We start from the raw sequence: 21,785 nt of genomic DNA, 5'->3' as shown, positions 1-21,785 counted from the left end.
TTGCTGATGTTGAATTTGTTGTTGGTGTTGGCGTTGGCCACGAAAAAAGCGTTTGTTGCCATAGCCGCGCCTGGTAGTGGGCTTAGAGATTTGGTCAAGAGTCTTGATAGTGTCGAACTCTTTTTTAGCCATCTCTAGGGCTTCATCTACCGCTTTTCCGAAGAGGTTAGCGTCCTCGACAGGTTTATTTATCAAAGACGCCTGTGTCTCTGGTTTAAAGCCTGAGTTGCGCAGCCATACATGGCGCTTTAGGAGTATTCCTTGTACCAAGGAACGTCCTGCTGTTTCTGCCGCGTCCAGAGAGTTTTTAACAATGCTCTGGTTCACTTGGGTTCCTTCGCCAATAGTTGACAGTAGGCGCGTACGTAAAGGCTCCGGTGCTTCCTCGGCGTCTTTTCGCAGTTTGGCCCACTGCGCGTCTGCGTAGCTTGCAAGCAATGAATTGTTGTTGGCAATTCTTGCTGAGAAGGCAGCCGAGGAAGTAACTCTTTTTGCAAGGGCATATAGCCTCTTGCCCTCCTTGTCAGGGGGTGCCTCACTGGTGGAAAGTGGTACCCCTGCCCTCTTTCTAGTATTAGATACCACTAGGGAATCCGGAATGGAATGTCCCCTAATGTAGAGGGGGTCTGAGGGTGAAGGAGTGAAAAGTTTTTCAATCCGTGGATTGACCCCTCTGATCATTGCGGGAGTGGACAGCGAAGGTATGATCCTTCTCTTCACTGAAGCGAGGAGTGGAATGGTCTGGCTGACCGGGGGTTTTTCTTTAATCACTCTTTCTACAAAGTCCAATTCTGGAGAGAGTTCCCCGGTGTCGAGTTCGAAATGCGCTGCTGCTCTGCGCAACAGTGCATTGAACGTGGGCTGATCGTCAATTGGAGACGTGTTCCTAACTGGAGAGTTGTCCGGAGGAGTTAGGTTTAGGACATCAGTGTCGGAATACACTGATGGTGATTGCCAGGGGTGTGAAGGTCCCTCTTCTGGGTTAACCCCGAAGCCTTCTTCTATAATATCTGTTCTGTCTTCCAGACATTCCTCCTGGTTCTGTTCTTCATTGTCCATGAAATCATCTTCCTCCTCGAAGTCTTGTTCCTCCCCAGTGAGGTCATATACATCTTGGAAGTCTGAGGCTGTGTCCTGCTAGGGATCGACTAGCCTCAGATTTTTGGCCCTGGGGTCCTCCTGAGGCCCTTCTCTGGTCCTCTTGTGAGTTTGAGAGGCCTGGGTGGTCATGAACCTTTCCATCCTCTCCATACAGAGGTGGAGTCTTTCCATTGTTTCATGGGGTACCCCAGAGCGGTCTGGCGGGGGAAACATAGGGTTATCTAACTCGAAATGGCTCGACCTCTCCCAAAGCGTCGAGGAAAGTGTCCCGTCGCCCTCCGAAAAACCTTCAGGTGAGTCGGGAGACTCCCTGACTGAAGGGGGTAGTCCCTGCTTCCCTTCAGGCTTTTTTGGCGTATCCTTTAACTGATGCGTAACGCTCGACGTAATCTTCGGCGCACGCTTTTGGGCGTCGGCTACAGCGATCCTTGCTAAGCTATCTGCGACTCGCTTGTCGGCGACTCGTTTGTCGGCGGAAGCTTGAGTTTTCGACGCTATGGGTATCGAACGCTCTACGGCGGTCTGCGCTTTCTGTTGGTGCGCACCGGCCGATGGTTTGGTGGCAGCGCCCTTGTTTGCCGAAAGCCCAGTCGCAGGTCGCGGCTGCGGTTGCGAGAGGGGCTTCGAACCCGAACGGTCCGAGGAGGCCGCCGGTGGAACCTGCGTCTCCTTGGGCGCCGAAGGTCTTTTCGACTTCGTCGAAGAAGAGCCGTGGGTTGTGTGTTTATGTGGATCTTTGTGTGCGTCTGTGTCGCCGGGGTGTTCATCCCCATAAGCAGGGCGTGAGCCGAGCCCGTCGGGGCCGGGGACAGACGACGAAGCGCGTAAGCGCTCCTTAGAGGGGGTTTCGACTTCCATAGCGGAGGTCATGTTATCGCGTTCCTCGTCACTGTCGGTGGTAGCAGCGGCGGGTGAACCTTCGGCCTTCGACATCGCGTAGGCCGCCCACCTTTTAACCCTTCGGTCTTTTAGAGTTTTAGGCTTAAGAAGCCGACAAGCCGCGCACCTTTCCTCCTTGTGATCGAGGGGCAAGCAGCGGTTACACCGTGAGTGCTTGTCCTTCCAAGTGAATTTGCCTTTACAAAGTGGGCAAAACCTAAACGGTGTCCTCTCCATAGCCGAGGCAATAAATCGCGATAAACACCCCAAGGGAAAGGAAGGGGAAAGGGAAAGGCATTCTCAGAAAAGACCCAGAGATGTCCCACGACCCCACTCTCCCTACTGTATATGGCCTGCGAGGCCAGGCCACGTGTTCGGCAGCGCCGAAGGATTCCTTCCGCTCGACCCTCCGTCGAAGATTCTTTTCGGCGGAGAACAGCTTACAACTGCGTCGAGGGAGGGATTATTAATATTAGAGAAAAAACGACCAAAGGTCGAGGAGTTGCAATGTCTCTCGAGGAGCTCCGCGTGAAGGCGACCAGAAGCTGGGCGGAAAAAAACAATCTGAGGGACCTCGACGCGTGAGGGATTGTGGGTACAACGCACGTCACTATAGGGATAGTGTTTCAGACACGCCTTGTCGACGTCCCCTTTTCGACTACGAAAAACAAAATGCAATACTCCGCAGTGACCACTGGATGTCGGACCTATGCACAGCATGTGATTCTAAGCAGATTAACAAACATCAGAAATATATATATATATACACATATATATATATACTGTTGACAACACCCATTTATCCGATGTCATACCCTCCCACCATGCGTGGGTGTAAAAAGATATTCGTCCCCCAACTGGGGAGACTTGGGATAGGACCCGTAGCGGGGCGTCATTGCTTAGAGGGTGTCCCTCCACCTCTGGTGGAGGAGCCTCTCCCCCTTCTGCTGGTCCTGCGCTGACCCCTGGGGTAACCCTGGGTAGCTTGTTGATTGATATTCCAAGAGGAACCTTGGTTTTGGTTGTATCCGGTTCCCCTTTGTGCGCTTTGCCCCCGAAAGCAACGAAAAATTACTACCACCTCTTTGACCTGGTTGTTGATTATTCAGTTGGCCAAGGGATTTGAGGGTCTCATATCCATCCTTGGCAGACTTGAGGACGTCTTCAACTGCTTTCCCAAATAATACGTTCGGCTCAACTGGCATATTTAGTAGGGTAGCTTGAGTCTCACGTTTAAAGCCCGACTGCCTAAGCCAGGCATGGCGTTTTAAAATGGTGGCTTCTGCAATAACGCGTCCAGCGTGGTCAGCTGCATCGAAGTTATTTTTTAGGAGGACGCCTGCTGTAGCTCTGCATTCGGCAGCCAGATGGGAGAGTTTGGCCTTTAGTGGCTCTGGCGCTGACTCTGCTAGGGCATTTCGCTCATCACACTTTGTGCAGTCATAGCTGGATAGCAAGGTGGAATTGTTTGCTATATGCGCCTGGTATGCTGCAGTGGACGCCATCTTCCTACCCATGGCATATAATTTTTTGCTCTCCTTGTCCGGAGGGGCTTCGGAGGAGGCCAAGGGGGTACCAGCTCTCTTGCGGGTGGTGGTAACAACCAGAGAGTCAGGTCGAAGTTGGCCCCTTATATATAAAGGGTCGGAGGTGCTGGTCTGAAGAGTTTCTCGATCTTAGGGTTCACCGCACTGGTATCGTTTGGTATTTCTAGGGAAGGTTGAATCCTTCCTTGGACTGATTTTAGCAGGGGGATAAATTGGGTAGCCTGTTTTTTTATCGCCCAACATATTCTCTGGAAAATCCTTGTCCTGTTGGGCCTCTTGTGTTTCGATGCCAAAATGCTCTGCAGCCCTTATGAGTATATCATTGAATAGTGGCTGGTTTTCCACCGGGGAGTCTGGTAAAACAGGATCTTGCGGGACTGGAGAGTCCATCACAAAAACCACAGACTCGGTGTCCTCTTGGTCTTGATCGTCTTCCCCCACGGCGTCATAACCCTTGGTGTCACCATAATAGGGTTCACCCTCGTCAAAGTATTCATCCTCCCCTACATCCTGGTCGTAGGAGAGGCGAAGAGTTTTATGTGGTGGTTCAACAACCAATTCTACTGGGTGGGGGGGGGGGAGAAGAGAGCTCTTTTTATACGGTACTGCGAGGCTGTAGGAGTTGTGTTGGAGCCAGATGCCTGTGTAGTGGGAGGCGTGGAGGCCAAGTTGTCCAGAACACGTGGATGTTTTTCAAAGAAGTTTGCTGAGCAGGTCATGCGACTCATGACTGTCAATATCCTGTGCAGCCCATCTGGCTCAACTGGGTATAATGCCGGGGTCGGAGGAGGCAGGAGTGGGGGTAAAGGGGGTATGTTTCTCTTCTTCTTCCCCAAGACTGATAGAGTCAGGCTGATGTGCATTATCAGACTGTACTAAGGTGTCCTGTAAGGGCATATTTTTATGTTGGCTAGAGGGTTGTTCCCTAGCTTTCTCCTTGCTAACTGAGTCCCTCTCTCTAGAGAAACTGTACTTGTCTCTCACCTTATGGTCCCTGCACTTAGATGATGATGATGATGATTTTTGGAGCTCGGGGTCGAAGAGGGGGTATCGGAGGCCTCCCTGGGCTTGTCCCCGGTTGTAGGCCGAACTTCGGGGGAGTTTTGAGTCAGGTGACCTTTGTCTTGACGGGCTTGTCATGCGGCAGCCGCTCGGAGAGGCCAGAGGATATCTGATCGGAATATCTGCCCTTCACCATCGACTCTCGGTGTGCGACCTTACTCGCATCGCCGTGGGGTGTGCGTTTGTGGGGGGGGGGGGGGTTGTGGTGCCCTTGCCACCGGGTGTCTTCCCCGTAACAGGCCCCGTCAGCTAGGGTCAGGGGCTGGCACTGGGGAACGTGGAGGTTCCCCATCACCCTTGCAGTTCGAAAGGACGGCATCACTGACACAGTTGAATGTCTCTTCGACATCCACGGAGGCCTCGGCCTGCATGATGTGATGGGTCCAAAGTTTAGTTCGTCTAGGGTGACAAGATTTTTCACACAAAAAACCCGGACAGGCCACAGTAGGACTAACATTACAAAATAAAAAACTACAGTCCTACTTCTATGTCTATGGCCTGTTGCAGGGGCTCGGAGGGGGTGTGCTCACAAGCACACCCCTCACATTGGAGGAAAGTGGCCAGGGACGGGAAGGGGAGGAAAAGGGGGCGTGAAATGCTTTTTACGCCCCCATTTGCACAATTAGAGTTGCGCCGGGACCCGATTTTGGGATTTCAAAATCGGGTCCCGTCACAAACGGACTGTGGGCACCCACCATTTTAAACCCCGGACGGGGTTTGCAAAATAAAAAAACTATCGGGACCCAGGGACGGAGGAGGGCGATTTCCCCGGACTGTCCCGGGAAAACCGAGACGTCTGGTCACCCTAAGTTCGCCTGTCTATGAGAGTTTTCGGTCAGAGTAGTTTACAAGCCCGACAATGCACCTCGTCGTGGTCTCTATTCAAGCAGAGGTTACAGACCCTATGCTTGTCGACCCACGTGAACTTCCTATTACATTACAGGAGGGGCAGAACTTAAAGGAAGTACGCTCCATAATATATGCAGGCAGCTGGGCGACTATGGTAAAGGGTGGGAATATACATGTTTATGACCACCCCCAACTCTCCCTACTGTAAGGCCAAGGCCGGGTGGCGCCGTTGAAGTCTCTGTCCAACGGTCAGCTTCGAAGTCTTCTTCAGTCTTCACTGCATCAAGTCAAAGAGTCAGGCAAAGGACTGGAAGAAACACTAACTTAATTATTAAAGTTCAACGGCGTACGCTGAAAAAGGACTCCGCTTATATTTTTGCGACCGCTCACGATGGCGGAAAAAAACAATCTGAGGGACCCACACACGTGAGGGATCATGGGTACAGGGGACGACACAATAGGGATAGTATTACTGGTACGCCCTATTTCGACGGCCATTTTCGAGTTTTGAAAAAACAACTGTAATACTGCGCAGCTTCCACTAGATGTCGGCCTATGCATAGCATGTGATCTAAGCAGATTACACAAGCATCAGAAATGTGTTTATAGGGTGATTTAGGGATCTACACTCCTTTTACTTTACATACTTACAGACATTAAGGCATAATAAAATAGTATTTTTTCTCCTGTGTTTAAGTTATTGGGGTGGCTCTGCGTTGGGTGGACTGTACTACTCCACCAGCCTCATAGCTCCTGAAATCTGCCTTCCTGCTCAGTCCACACTACTTAGAGCTTGGGCAGGCCGAAGTGTTAATTACCAACTATCCTCCAGAGCTTGATGTGAAAATCCAGCTTAACAACAGTGTAACATGTGATATAATTGTGTAACTTTAATATTGAAGTGTGGGTAGTGTCGGCTTGGGGCACCTTGTCGTTCGTAGATTTAGTGTTGCATGCCTTGCAGATGAGCTTAACTTAATACACAATCTACAATTGTCCACCAGTGAGTGTTGGCCTAGGTTTTGGTGAAACCCTGCACATCCACTATAGGTTATTCTCTAAACCCCACCTACCGCCAATACTCTATGGACAATCATTTTGTACACAAGTCGTGCCATTTTTAACTATGTCTGAGACTTACATTCGGGCATCTGGTGTGCTGTCATCAATACCATCTTCATCGTCCTGAAAGCATTAAAAGAAAAAAAGATGGAAAACTGGACACATAAAAAAAAAAAAAGAAAAACAGTACTATCAACAGGATGGCAGGATGGCGCCTATGCCAGAGTCCTATGAAACGTCCCCATCCCTTGTACACCGCCTCATTCAGCACCCAATGACCTGTGCATGAGCAGCTCACACCATGCGCTCTGATCTCCAGTCACCTTGCTGAGGATTTGGTCTTTGGTTTCCAGCCAGATTTGGAAGAGGGCGTTTAGCTCCTTCTCGCTGTCTTGGGTGGGGCCTGCAACGGGAGAAATCGCGTTAGGTGGAGCGTCTAAGACAACACACCTTTCAACATTTCTTACAAAGACGGAACAGCACTCAGAATGGCAAGTGGGTTTAAATCAAGGGATTAGCATAAGAACAGCAAATGGATATCGGTCAGGACATGGTCAGTCGGCCAACAGTGCTGACTGTTCGCCTCCGGCTGGATCATTTCGAATGTGCAACTGTCAACAAAGCCAGTCGGAAATCAGCTCCTTTACTGGTAGCCATAAACACTGCCTACGTAACACACACTTACCTGCCTCCTGAACCTACGAGGTAGCATGCTTGATAAATTAAGGAACTGGATTTCTAAACGTTTGATCCAATTAATGTGAAGAAGCATTCAATCTCAGCTAATTTCTATCAAGATGAGGCGCTCCCGATTTCCACTCCATCTTCTCTAGGTTTCTACAAATAGGTGTTAAGTGTGTAGCCAGAAAGCGGGAACGTGGACAGGAACAATTTTGACTTTTCTGATTGAGACGAGTTAACCTGGATAAACGAGTGCTCCAAAACTGTCTTACCAGGAGAACATTCTGCAGCCTAAAGGGGTTGTTTGTGGGAGCGGGGCAAGGTTTGGTAGGATGCCAATGTGAGCAGTATTGCCTTTGTGAAAAATACCCTTTTTTACCAAAATGCAAAGGGGTGCTCAATCAAAACGGATCTTAGGGCAGTGTTCCTAACTCACAAGCAGTGTTTTAGTTCCAGTCACACAACATTCTTGCTGATCAACCAAGGCTTCTGCCGCTCAGATCATGTCACGGACAGAACTGTGAAACAGCAGGCAGACTGGCTTCAAACAGTATGTGTCGAGAGCAGCTGTAGATCCTCTGCAGTCAAGCAAAGGTGCTTGCACTGTGAATCTTAAGTGACAGTGGATCAAGATCAGACATGTTTCAGTACCAAGCAGTCACAAAGAGCCATTCCAAGATCATGGCACAGCGCCAGAGCCTCCAGCTCTTTCCTGGAAACTAAAGCCAGAGCAGCCTGCAGAAAAGGTGCTTTTCCCAAGCTCCATAGATGCACACTATGTACACTGCACTATAGGAACGAAGATTTCTGTTGCACAAGATGTATGGGTATGTTGGATAGTAATTGCTTTTTGAATGTAGCACCATCTAGGGATTAACTAACACTGCCATCAACAGATATCATTCTCAAATTAATTGAACCTATTTTATTGGCCAAGGAAAAGTGTTCTTGCACCTTACCAATCCATTTCCACTGCATCGTCTTCTCCCGAAATTCAACAAACGGAGGGAAGCTGGAAGTACCTGGAAGAACAAGAGAGCATCACTCAAACCCAGAACAAAAAGAAACACTTCCGGGCCACTAGCATGCAACCAATTCCACAGCTTCATGGACATCTTGGGATAAAGGTATACAACATCTGCAGATATGAGGTACGAAAGGTACTAGTAGGCGGGGACTACAGATCAACCTAAATGCATTGCACCTGCCGCTTTCTAGACTTCCAAGCGCTGCTAACAAACAGGTTCTTGCGAGCGTACCACACAGAGCCAAAACATTCGTAGACGCAATCGGCAGGCTCCTTCAACACAATGTCCAGAGCTTTACAATTAGCATGTAGCCTCAGCAGAAAACGCTTGCAGACCGAGTTACTGAATCCAGGCTGGCCAAAAATGTCATGTAGGGACATCATTTCACCAAAATGCCAGGGGTAGTGGAAGTGGAATCACACGAACCTTGACCTCCCCGGTGACATCACAGCAAGTGTTGCCATTTGACCCCCACCCCAAAATGACATGAGGAAGTGGTGGCACATGACCTTTCACGACTTGACATTACAGGAAATGGCATCACATAGCATCGTCCCTCAGTCCAGTAAGAAATGTGGTTACAATATCACTGTAATGTGACGTACATTTCATACAGGAATGGATCATATGTAGCATTATTATCACTGTGTCAAGGCCCATGTTACCACGGGAAGTGTATGAACGCAAATCCCCTCTTTATGTGGATCCACCCTGTTATTTCAACAGGACTACAGAGCAAAATCTCATTCACACCCAACTTGGCAAATAAAAGTTCAAGAGAAGTAACTTCTTAGATAACAAATAGTCCTAATATCAGCAGAGCACTTCCAACACTTATCAGATCCAACTGCTACACTAAACAAAAATCTCTATTCAAAAGTGATGGGTGGAAGGTTTTGAATGAATGTTACCCACAGGCACTGCACTGGGCAACATTCTATACAACAATTTTTTAGCTCAATTGAAAATCCCAAATAAGAGATCTTGCCAAAATAAACAGCTGGATCACTGTCACTGAATTGTAGCCAACTCGCCAGGTTGGCTGTGACATTACAAAACAACACCTGACAAAAAGCCAACAGGTTTGGATTTTGTGCAGGCATGGGAGATGCATTTTCCAGACACTGCCCTAATGGTACTGCCTAACCATGAGCAGCTGGCAAATATTAACATCTGTGCATATTATGACGCTGCCTGGAAAACTATCTAATGCCGAGCCAAGAGCCACAACTGGTGGTTCTTAACAGGAATTCTGTGCAGATAACAGATGCAAGGAGCCAAGGATGCAGATCTCTTATAAATTAAGTGGCTGAAGGTACACTTGGCCAACACATTTTTATTATGTCAGGAGCTGGTGGTTTATGGTTGATAATTGAAATGGAGTCATTACCTTCGAGAAGGCTGCTTAGAAAGCACAGTGCTAGCTCAGATACCAGGGCGGGGGGTGTTTTGAACAGGGGCTGGGGGTGGAGGGAGGGCGGGAAGGGGGCAGGTAATGGGTGAGAATGGCCATGCAGCAAATTGGTGGTTGAAAATCCCAAATACCCACAGGCGATGTGTCCTGCCACACATTCCATCTCTCCCCAGCCTTCACATCCCACAACAGCTTCAGTTTATGAGCAGAGTTAACCGCACCAGCTAACAGCCAACATCTCAAAAACCTGGGTCTATTGTTGGCCAGCATGTATTGTCTGTGGGGTGACTGCAGACCTGGATAAATCAGACTGCAAGATTTGCCCCTTTGGCCAACGACTTATTTATTTATTTATTTTTGAAACGTGTGTCTAATATGTCTCAGTACTAAGACTTTGACATCAGACTTTAGTTACAACATGGTGATTTTTGTTGATTCCTTTACTAAACTCAAGAGCCAGCCGATGTGATGCGAGCTATGGCGCTCCAACATTATAGCTAAAAACTACAAGGGAGGTCAGAGAGGTGGCTATGTTCGCCACTATACCGCTATGGTCATGCATTTGCTTCCAAATCTAGAGAGTCTATGAAGTCAACTACGGCACAGCTTAGTTTCACAGAACTACCGGCCATGGCTAGTGACCACCAATCTCGGGACTCTGGGCTCGCAGGACTATCGTTTCCTAAATGCACGATCCGCTTTGCTGTTGTCTGCGTGCATGTAGTAAGGAGATGTTCCAAAGATTCGATTTCACTTAGGCAAAAGCGACACTTATTGTCGTTTACCTTGTTTAAGTGACGAAGCCACAACGTCGCCTTGGTTTTTATTGCATTTAGTCGAATTTGCAGGAACTGTTCACGGTGATGTCGAGGAGGACAGTTTGTTAGATAGCGACATGGTACACCCAATTTATGTTCTCCTATTCCAGAGTCTAATGTGGTTGGCATCTTGATACGTTGATCGTTGTTCTCGATCCAGCACGAAAGTTCAAACTTTTTTTTTTGCAATTTGCGGCCGCATTATCAAGTCGTCTGGTGTTAGGTCGGCTCGGATTAGAATTTGTTCCAAACGTTGTTTCCATTCTTCGAGTAGGATTGATTTTCCTGAGCCTGGTTTTACGGAAAAAATTTGATATGCAGGCGGAGTGGGTGTCATGGTTATCTTTCGCATTGCCATCAATGACTTATGAAAAAGATGTCACCAAGTTGTGAGCTAGAGACCAGAGTTATTCTCTGGTTCCCAGAATCTGCCCAATGCGAAGTGCCACCCCCTATTAAGAAAGCAGACGCTTCTATTTAAACAGGAATGTTGTCAGTACATGTTCTAGCTGTGCTCGCTCCAAAAGATGGGTTGAAACACTCGGATGGTGCAATACAAGAGCGTGCATTTTCCATTGCTAGTCCTTACTTGTAGATATTATATCAGTCTTTACGGCTCAAGACGGCGATAGCTTATACAATCGGTTTAAAGTGCATCGCTCCGTCCACAGACATGCATATTGGACAGCGGCGCGACACGCGCAGGAACTATACTCATTCCTGATGCTAGCCTGCATCAATGCTCCCAAGATGGAAAAACAAATTGCAATAATGTATGGGAAAAAGAAAATGTTAATGTATTAAGCTTCAAACTGTCCAATCACAGCAACAACGAAAAAATAAGGAACGGAAGTATGGGTTTAATTAGCTGTCAAGAAGCTGAGCTGTCCCCATAAGCTGCTGGCACCCACCAGCAGTCTGACTAAAGTGCTTCCGTGCAACACAAAGCCCACGTCGCTGGCACAGCGGCAAGCAGACTGGTACAGCTGGTTTAGGGCATCCTAGAACGTATAACCCTTCCTGCAGTCCGAGTTACTTCAGAGTGAAGCTCTTCGGGCATAAAGGCGAAGCTAAATAAATGTTTTTTGTGTTTTACTTACACAAATTAAGGGACGGTTCCTGGGAGTCTCTCTGCCAGATAGTCTTGGTTGCGAGAGCCTTACCCAGATTCTGTAGCTCACTATCTTTCACAGAGGACAAATTTCCAAAACACATCGTCTTGCCCTGGGGCAGTCTAGCACCAAACAGCTAGGCAATTCTCCTCTGAACAAGAGTACCAACAGCAACCCCAGACACGTCTTTCGGTCTGGTTGGACCTCATCAGTAGGGTGGAGCTCTGCCTCTCTAAGAATAGAGGTCCAACCAGACCGAAACACGTGTATGGGGTTGCTGTTGGTACTCTTGTTCAGAGGAGACTGCCCCAGGGCAGGACAAAGACTGATGTGTTTTGGAAATTTCTCCTCTGTGAAAGATAGTGAGCTAAAGAATCTGGGTAAGGCTCTCGTACCAGGACTAATGTCTGGCAGAGAGACTCCCAGGACATCCCTTGTTAATTTCACTTACACAGACATTTCCAAGCACAGTTCAAAATAAAAGTCCATCAAACCTCTGCCTGTGGATTCCACTAACAGGTGGAAACAGCAGAAGATCAGAACTGGGTGGACTCCTAATAATGTTACCAAAGAGCATGGGGACAAATGGTACTTCTAAAAGGCTGTATGCAATGACACCGCACGGGCAGCACAGAAGACAGATTTTTAAAACGCAGTTCTAGACTAAAGTCCGGTTCTTCTTCCGACTATTCGTGAAAGGTGGGGGTGGGGTGCAGTACCTTTCCCCCTATAGACAGCCGAAGGTCAGGGGGAATGCCATTTCAAGAGATACCTAAAACATCACAACATCTGCATGGTCTACCCGACCTATCATTCAAAATGGGCACATCTATTGAAGGCAGCACTAATATTTGAGCGCCTCTGTGCCAAGAGGAAGTCGTTCTGTATTAAAAGTAAATATGACTATATACATGACTGCAGGCCACGGACAAGGGTTCAAAAGTTAAGACCCAGAGCGCCATCACTCAATTCTCTCGGATACTCAATGCAGGTTTTCTTCAGGCACCCTTCCGCCCTCCCCACCCCCCCTATAATTACGCTGCAATGCCTTCGGTGAGACAGCTTCTTGCTCCTGTAGTGCCTGATCCAACACCACAAGCCGCATCTGCACAGCCCTGCGTGACTGCCGTCAGTCGAGAGATCAGTAGCCGACCCAGAACACACTGGGACGCGAACACCATGACCTGCCACCATTATAATGGAACAAAAGAGCCATGATGAACTTGGGCTGGGCCTTATGAATGCAATAGTAGTATAGAAAATGAAGTCAATTACTGATCAAGTAAAACACAAAGAAACGTGTTCATACATTTTTTAAATGAGGGTATGGAATTTGTAAAAGATTTTTTTATATTTTTCTTTTCCCTTTTGAAATATAGGGGTTGCAAGGAAGACCACACGAGTCGTGAGTGTGACTCCCAAATGATGTCCCCGATGGCATGGCGCCCAGTACTGCAGTTTAGTCAAAGAAGCTACACTCCCACATCTGCATCTATTCTATTACTACAGGTTTAAGGAAGCATTCAGCAGAACAAAGCATGTGCAGGCCAATGGCGCAGTGTTGTGCAACGCAGGACTGCAGGAGACACTGGCCGTTTGATACGTAGCATGTTGCGTTACGTTCCACGCATCGGATTCTTTAAGAACTGAGGATCTGACCCTACGCGTCAAAGCCTGCACAGGCCAAGGGCGCAGTGTTGTGCAACGCAGGTGTTTGGCGACAAAGGGGTGCAACCCAGAAAGAGAGTACGCTGCGCATCAGTCAATCATTAGCAACTGCACGTTAAGAAAGGTGCAAGCAGGGGAGCAGCCATTACTGCTTTCTACTAAACTGCTCTGCCTCGCCTTACTTCCACTTAAATGCTTGGCTCAATGTACACTGTCTCCACGCAAACATTAGGCTTACTCTCTCACGGTTGCCTCACTTTCTGTTCTCTGCTCTTTCTTTGCATTTTCCCCTCTAGTTGTGTTGTTCCTGTTGTATGGGAGGACTGGTCCAGGAGACCCCCCTCCCATGCCTCTTCTCCCCCGGTGAGGTTCATGGTTCACCGGGTGTCTTTCCTGCAACCAGGGCCTAGGTGGTGGGTGGGGCACTGGCTGAAGACATTGACCAAACCTGTTCAATTTAGCTAGGCCCTGGAAACCACTGTGTATAATAAAAATGGCTTGAGCCCTGCGCACCGCCGCACGGCCCCCACCCGTGGAGAGTATCACTTATCCCTGTGGCCACAGCTCCCTGGCAGATCCGCTAAGAATCCGTTCCCACAAGCAGACGGACATGAGCTAGTGTTAGATACCAACACTGTAACATTTCACCTTCCGCAGTGTATCGCTGTTTTCAGCATGACCCGGCCAGCAGGGCCTGGGTGGAAAAGAACCGTACAATGGTCCCCTGACAAAAACAAAATCCCCAAATACTAATGAGCAAACCACCTGTGATGAAAGCGTTCTCTCCACAACCTCACTGACTAAAAACCTGCAAAATATATGAAAAGGGCAGGATGGGTGCTCATATGACATTAGGGATGAAGCACCCACATCCCTGTAGCTATGTGCAAATGGTAAAAGCGTCCCGGGGGTTTTTCATGTTATGAGTGTTATCGAGAAGGCTGCACCCCACAATCCCGCGCCAAAACTGAACTAATGCTGCTAGAGTGCAAAGGAAGACAAAATGCAACCATACTGAGGGCTCATGTAAGGGGTGCACGAAAATGCACCATGTGTGTGTCCGAGCCCACTATGTGCCACTGCCGCCAGTCTCAGTGGCGGGTTGTTCCTGCGTGCTCCACCAACCTTACTACTACCTCACTTACCGTGTATGTGTAAACATATAACAAAATGTTGTAGTTGCTAAAAACGTAGTGTACAAGTAATGTTCTCAAATTGGCCATATGGATGGCACTAGCAATGTCAAAAACGTGAGCTTTGGAAAAGACTCAATGAGTATTGTATATTATATGAATGTTTATGTCTCTTCCTCCTAAAGTCTGCAACACACGAGGAAAATACCTTTGTGAGCACATGCAAGGCCATTCCTCCTCCCTCCCAGTGAAGCCTACCAGATGAAAAAGCAGAGGCCTGTGCCGCACTGCTCCACCTCCCCCAAGTCGGCTGGAGCCGCTTCAAGCATTCGCATTCCCCCTCAGCACCCAAGGCCACAGCCTGCCACCTGAATTATTTACAACCCAGCAGTAAACCCCAGCCTTAAAACACAGATCCAAAGGCGCCCTTTCTTAGACTCCACGACCCGCTGGCCCACCCTAGGTTAATGGCCCCTGTAAAATTAGGACACCCAATATTATGGCAACATCACAAGAACACATCCATAATGACTTCTAACAAGACATGATAACATAGACCGCCTGTCCCATGCCCCGAGACCCAACCCCACGACCTCTGATACCCGGTCAACAGGATGGTGGTAACCATTTATTGACGAATCGCCAACAGACCCCACTCCAGGTGCATTCCTCCTGTGTTGCATTAACCTGTAGAATAACCTATTGGAGGATTTGCCAGGGAAGATAATATTGCAATGTTGAATGACTGCGGTGTGCGTGGCCCTAGGGCAGAAAGTCAGGAATCTCTGACACTGATCACGGTTGGCACAACAACACTGCCCGGATGAGCCCAGCTGACCTGCCAGGCCCAGCCCAACCCACGAGGGTAACCAGTGACGTCCTCCAGCCGCGGCAAACCACATCGCAGCAGCACCTATAGCTAGTCGTCGCCACCCAATCCCCACGAACTTGTGCCCCCTATAGCATGTAGGTTCTTATGACGTTTTTTGTAAATATATACGCCTGTCTTTGCTATTGTCAGACAGAGCGCTCTCGGAGTTTGCAGAGTTCTTTGCATACCCTATTTGATTGATAAACTCCCATTTAAGCTCACCCGCACTTTGTCCTGGCCTTATTCCCATCCTGGCAGAGTCCATTATTGTCTCATTGCGGGGAGGATTGTGCTATCTGGGGACGCTTGCCTTCACTGTGCTGGTACCTTCACTCTGCTTCTGTCCAGCCCTCTGGGCCCTTTTCCCCTCTTTAGGTGCCTTCCTCTGTGTTTACTGTTGGTAATTGTTGGTTGTACTCTACCTGTCTGCCTCCTCTACCCTTACCCCAGCATGCTCGCTCCCACAGACTCCGTGCTTGTGCTTCTCTGTCCATTCCTACTGTTCTTCCCTCTGTGTCCCCACCCGTTGCATTCTGCGTGGCATAGCTCCACGCTCTGCTTCCTCTCCACTCTCGCCTACCTCTTGCTTTTCCCTCCTTTCTACCTATACTATGCTACTCGATCTACAACCTTTCCTGGTCCTCTGTCACTCCCTCCCACCCCCAGCGCTGCTGTGGCTCAACCCTCTCTGCCCCCTTTCAGGGCCCTCTGCCAGCTAGCGCTACATCTACCACCTCTCTGGCTCCTCTGATACCCACCTCCACCTCTTCTACCTTATCTCTGGTGCCCTCTTCTTCCTCCCTGGGCCATCTGGCCCCTCCTACCTCTACCCTCTTTTGGGCCCCTCTGCCTATTCCACTGCATGCCCCCTTTTCTGTACCCCACCCTGGAAGTCTTTCAAAAGCAGCAACCTGGTACACATAGCTACTCAACATCCGCTGTGCAGTCAAACACTCCTCTGACATCTGCCTCCTCCTCGAAGACCTTGATCTGGAATGTTCCCGCACTCACTGAGACTTGGTTCACGGCCAGCTCTGTCACGAGTTTTGACACAAATCTCCTTGAGGGCTACAAGACCCTCTCTGAACCCAGGACCAATCAGCCCGGAGGTGGGGTGGCCCTGATCTTTCCTGAGTGGGTCCCTGCCTCCATCATTCCCACCCAGGCTTTCTCCTCCTTTGAATTCCTGGTCTGGAGGCTCTCCATCTCTTTGTGCCTCTTTCTGACATTGGCCACCGTCTACAGGCCAGCTGGCCAGGTCACCCTCTTCTTCTCTGAATGGGCTCATCTCTCCTTGACTCTACCATTAAGCTTCTCTTCCTCAGGGATTTCAACATCCACTTGGACTCCTCTGACCACTCTGGGCGTTTCTGCTACCTTTGCGACTCTTTCGCCCTCTCTATTCTTCCCTCGGGTCTGACACACTTTCGATGTTCTCATCTCCTCAGACATCCTCCTCCCTAACCCTCTTACTACAATCTCTTGGACTGACCACTTTCTGCTTTCCTCTCACCTGAAGCTATCTATCCCTCCCTAGCCAAACAGAACCCATCACTTACACCGTCCTTTGCGGTCATTCGACATATGAAGCAGATGCGAGTTGCCACTTTTGCCTCTTCTTTCTTCCCTCCTCCTACCCCTGCAGCTGACTCCCACACTGACAAAACCCTCATCTCTCTATCACCAATGCTCTCGATATCCCTGCCCCTGTCATGAGGATCCATCTGAAGCCTGCCTCAAGTGCAATTCTTATGACTCCTCTGGCCACTCGCCTCCTGTAAGGCAAACAAACCTTGCCGTCATCTTCGACTCCACTCTCTCCTTCTCTCTACACATCACAGACCTTGCCAAGAAGGACCAATTCCTGCTGCACCTCCTCAGAGGTATCCTACCTTTTCTCACCTTCCCCCAGAAGCTCGCTATCTCCAGAGTTCTGGTTTGTCTAGGCTGGACTACTCCAACAGACTCTTTGTTAGTCTTCCTAACTATACCCTTCGCTCTCTTCAACTAACCCAGAAGAGGACTTGAGACTTATCCTTGGCCTCAAGCCCAGGGACTCCATCTTTCCAGCTCTGAAATCTCTGCACTGCCTCCCGGTGGCCGCGAGGATCAAGTTCAAGACCCTCTGCATCTTCCACAAGGCTTTCTGGAGCCGTGGTCCTCTCTTTATCCAACATTCTCTTCCTAAATACCTTCCTTCTAGAGCCCTCTGCTCAGCTACCTAAAACTCTCTGCGGGTCAGCCGCTTCTCCAAACAGAGTGGGCGGGGGGTAGATCTCTCTCCTCTGCAGGGGCCTCCCTCTGGAATGGCCTCCCTGCCCCTCTCAGACTTGAGCCGGATCACCTGAAGTTCCAGAAGCTGCTCAAGATCTTCCTCCTCTCTCCCTCATCTCTTAGCCCCGACTGGTGGCGTTGTTGCCTCAGATACCACCTCCACCAAATCCCCCTCCTCCCCCTTTTACCTGTCACCCTGCACTGGCTTCTGGCCTGCCCAGCACTTACGGCCTTGGACTGCACCTGTGTAGTCCTCTGCCATCCTCGCACTTAGTCAGGGCCCTGAATGCACTCCCCTCCCCCTTTACCCCTGCACTTCTCCCCTCACCCTCTCCCCTGCTCTTTCTCATTGCACTTGCACGATCTGAATGTCCCAAGGCATAGTAAGATTGTTTGTCTTGTCACCCCCTCTGTCCCCCCCCCCGTCTTGTGGTGCTTAGAAACACTTGTGGAAAAAAACAAAGCGCGTTATAAATACCAAATCATATCATGTTAAATGCAAACACCAATCTTTCCCACTGTTGGTGGCTTGTTGATCTTCTGACCTTGCAGAGCCCAGAAGTGACAGCAGTGAGTTAAGACAGCAGACCCGGGGCTTTGAAAACAATTTTAAAAAAAAATCAAAGTGGTGCGCTCAAAGAAGCACATTATTCTGCAAACTGCCACTCAGAGCAATTTTAGAAATCTGGGACCTTTGTTTTTACAATATTCACCTTAACTATGTAAGAAAGTTCCTCGTTTGGGTCAGTATTCCTGCCATTTGGTTAGCAATAGCTCATCTTTTCCAGTCTTGTCCTTGGGCGTTTTCTGCATTGTATTGGATCCTCCCAAGTCCTACTCACAGGAGATAGGAGTCCTGTCTTTTTCTTCTGCTAGTTCCAAACATGGGCTGTAAGCCAGGGCCAGAGGTTGGCACCTGAGGCCTTATTCTCCGTCTACGCTCCCTTCACTATCGATTGGCCAGTTATATTCTAATACTAGACACAAGTTTAAGTTCTTTTGGATTGAGTCTTGTGTAAGGGTCTGGCTGCCGGCAGCTTTTTTTGCACGCCAGTTATTTTTTCTTCTATCTATACAAAGAACATATCACCACTAAACTGTTCAATAATCTGGTTGCAAGGGCTCGGAAAACGGACAATGGCGCTGGTGATATGCGCTATACATTATACGAGAGGAGAGAGGCGGGGGTGAAGAGGAGGAAGAACTCCAGAAACACTGAACATGGATGGTCAGGGAAACCAGAACGAAGAGTACGATAAAGAAGAGCAAATACATGAACACAGAAAAAGGAACATTGAAGAAGTGTTGGAAGTAACCAGACAACAAGGTTTTCTCTCCACAAGGTAGAAGAATGCATCCTTCTGCAGAATCTTACCTTTCCTTTCCCCAGTGAGGTAAAGCAGGGCAGGATGCACCAGTTCACACCAATTTGGCGCGGAGGAGAACCAGAGGTTTAAGGTGCTAGCAGGAGAGGACTGCCATTCCAAAACCCGGTCTTCCAGCTGAAAATGTAAATATCCAATCCGGTCAGAGCATTCCACAAATTAAGGAGAACAGTCACTGATTCTACAGCTGTCCCTTTTACTCAACACAGGGCAGCAGCGGCTCTCAAATGGCATTTCAAGATGGCCGACACACAGGGGGGCTGATGACAGCAGACAATCCACACAAGCACACTCAAGAGCATACTGGGACTTGGGAAAGCTTTGTTTAAAAAAAAAAAGAAAAAACAAACACACACTCCCACCACCATCTAACGTACTAGTGATACCAAACGGAATCCGATCAGCAATTCTCATACATGCTGTACTTGGAGCTCACAGTTTGTAGCAGAACAAAACCCAAAGCTCTCAACTAAGCAATTTGTTCTAGATGCTGGAAACGGGCACCTCTACCCAAAAAACCCTTCAATAGTCAAACTATGAAAGTAAACAATTTTAAATTTAGCGCTCATAATCGTCACAATATCCATCAAAATACAACAACTCAACTCATTGAAAATGAATAAGAAGATGGCTTATGGTAAGGACGGCCATAGTAGGAGATTTTCCTGTGCAAGATTTATTTTCCTTCCTACCAGACCAATGAACGCCGGGGGGTGGTCTGCGGGGTGGTGTGGGGAGGGGGGGGAGCTTGTAGGGGTGTTGCCTATAAGCATTGCATGCAAACCTCTCCCCTATGATGTATGTGTACCCTGACCACATGTTTATAGATGTAAGGAGTACAAAGCCCCTTCACCTGTATTCGTGGAGTGGGGGGTCCCATTCCACCATCCGTGCCATGGACCAGACTTATGGGATATTAGAGTAAAAAGTAGGTCCCAAACAAGTGGGTCAAATATTCAATGGCTTATAAGGGCACAAAATACAACCTGTGACAGAATGTCCTTTGCGCAATGAAATTAAATATTAGTGACGCTATCTAGCAGGGTCTCGTGCAGCTTCTACCAGCACCATCTGCGCATGCATCATAAACATGGCAAAGCATGATGTCACAGCATAAAGCACAATCAGAGGATCATCTTTTCTACTCTGTGAATACAGACTAGGTAGTGAGTTCAGGCTAGCAGCATGAAACTTCTTTCTTCATAAATACTGTTAGGCAAGATTGTATGCAGTACCCTGTGGGAGACTTCATCAGCCTTGTCCTCTTGGCAAGAGTTAACCCAACATTTGGTATAAACATGTACTAGAGAAGTTGGTAGAGTGACTGAGCAGCCAGGCGTATCTCAAGAGGGGTCAATGTGAGCTGTAGATTTGTAACAGAGGTTCACAGTGACAAGTATCCAAATAACAATTGCACTCAAGGTTTCTTGATTAAACAATGATTTATTAATTTAAGTCAGTTTGGATAAGTCTTCTTTAGAAGGGAGCACATATTTAACTTAAATATACTTCAAAAATACACACCGTCAGTTTCAATAAATCGGTAGATACCCATTTAGGATGGCACACAGACACTTCCTACACCCAGAGGTGACTTAAATAACTAGGACACTGTGGACATTGATATATCACTGGTACATTAAGAGCAATATTGAGTTGGGTGTCAAAAGGAAAAGGTTCGGGGAGAAAACAATGGTTAACAAGTTTCTCAAACAGGTAAGCACTTTTTAGACCCCCCAATGCAACGTAGATTAACCCTTTCCCAGCTACACAAGTTATAGAACGTGTGACCTTTTGGAGGGACAGATCAAAACACAAAGTCAGAGGTAAGAAGAGTCTTCAGGGAGCCAGGACAGCCACAAGCCAGGAGGCGTGTGATGGGCAAAGCTGCAAGCAACTCTGCAAAAGGCAGCAAATGCAAGCTTCAACTGAGAGGTAGCAATGCTACACAACAAGAGGTTTACAGAACCTTAGGTCTGAAGAAATTAGCTCCAGCTGGCTTCTGTTCCTGTTGTAGCATGGCAGATAATGTTGTTCCTGGGCCTCAGTCATGGGGACAAGAGGGAGGACGTCTGGGGACTCCTGCACTACGATTCGAAGGTCGGCGGCATCAATGGGCAAACTTCAGATCAGCAGCACTTCACGGTTTCAGCTTCTCGCGAATAGCACCACCGCGGTTCTCGGATACCTTGTGGACTTTCCTTGCTTCTGGGGTCCAGCACTCTGTTGAGGTGGCTCAGGCTTGGTTAGTCCAAACTTCCAGGGAGTCCCGGAGGATCTTCCTGGAGCTCGGGTCGGACTTAAAAACGATACATCGATTCTGGTGTTCCTCCACCTGGCAATCGGTTCCTGCATCAGCAATGAAAATACAGCCAGCTCCGAGAAGATTTCCAGATGAGATCGTCTTGGGGTCGATTGGTCCCACCAATCCAATGGGAGAAGTCGTCCTTTGCAGGGCTTCTCTAGTCGAGGCGAATTCAGAGCTTCAGCACTGCATCAGGGCTTCGCTGGGCAAACCCACGGTCCAGGAGTTGCAGCAAGCGTCTCTTCCAAGTTCTTCTTCGGATTCCTTCGTCCAGTGGTCGACTCTGCCTTCTGTCTAAACAACCTCACCTTTTATGCAGGTTTCTCCCAGTCAGTCACACAGCAGCGTGGATGTCCTCCAAGGACAGCCAGCCAGCCAATGACAGCCAGCCAGCCAATCACCTTTGGGTGCATTCCTGTAACCAAGGAGACTAAGCACAGGGAGTTTTGGGCACCTCCCTCACTTCCTGCCCTGCCAGACACGCTGGAGCCAGAAGCGTGCTTCAGCAGTGAACCCCGCTAAAGAAAACAAAGGGACCAAACCTGGTTTGGCGCACAGTAAATCTCAAGAAGGACCTTTCCGACAAGAAATGGGGA

General features: G+C 48.6%; 1 protein-coding gene across 2 annotated transcripts in view; it reads right to left on the bottom strand.

Annotated features, from left to right (window-relative positions):
- The window catches only part of NFRKB (nuclear factor related to kappaB binding protein), a 423,246-nt gene that overhangs the window by 134,166 nt on the left and 267,295 nt on the right, over nucleotides 1–21,785 (bottom strand). For both annotated transcript variants that reach the window (XM_069614148.1, XM_069614149.1), the window contains exons 12-15: nucleotides 18,875–19,001; nucleotides 8,141–8,203; nucleotides 6,824–6,903; nucleotides 6,580–6,623 (exon numbers count right to left, since the gene is read on the bottom strand). In XM_069614148.1, the coding sequence (XP_069470249.1) occupies nucleotides 6,580–6,623; nucleotides 6,824–6,903; nucleotides 8,141–8,203; nucleotides 18,875–19,001 (314 nt within the window). The remainder of the gene's footprint in view (nucleotides 1–6,579; nucleotides 6,624–6,823; nucleotides 6,904–8,140; nucleotides 8,204–18,874; nucleotides 19,002–21,785) is intronic.

This window comes from Ambystoma mexicanum, chromosome 9 (genome assembly GCF_040938575.1).
Source record: "Ambystoma mexicanum isolate Mex_15411 chromosome 9, UKY_AmexF1_1, whole genome shotgun sequence".
Taxonomy (NCBI): domain Eukaryota; kingdom Metazoa; phylum Chordata; class Amphibia; order Caudata; family Ambystomatidae; genus Ambystoma; species Ambystoma mexicanum.
This window is presented reverse-complemented; position numbering and strand designations above follow the sequence as displayed.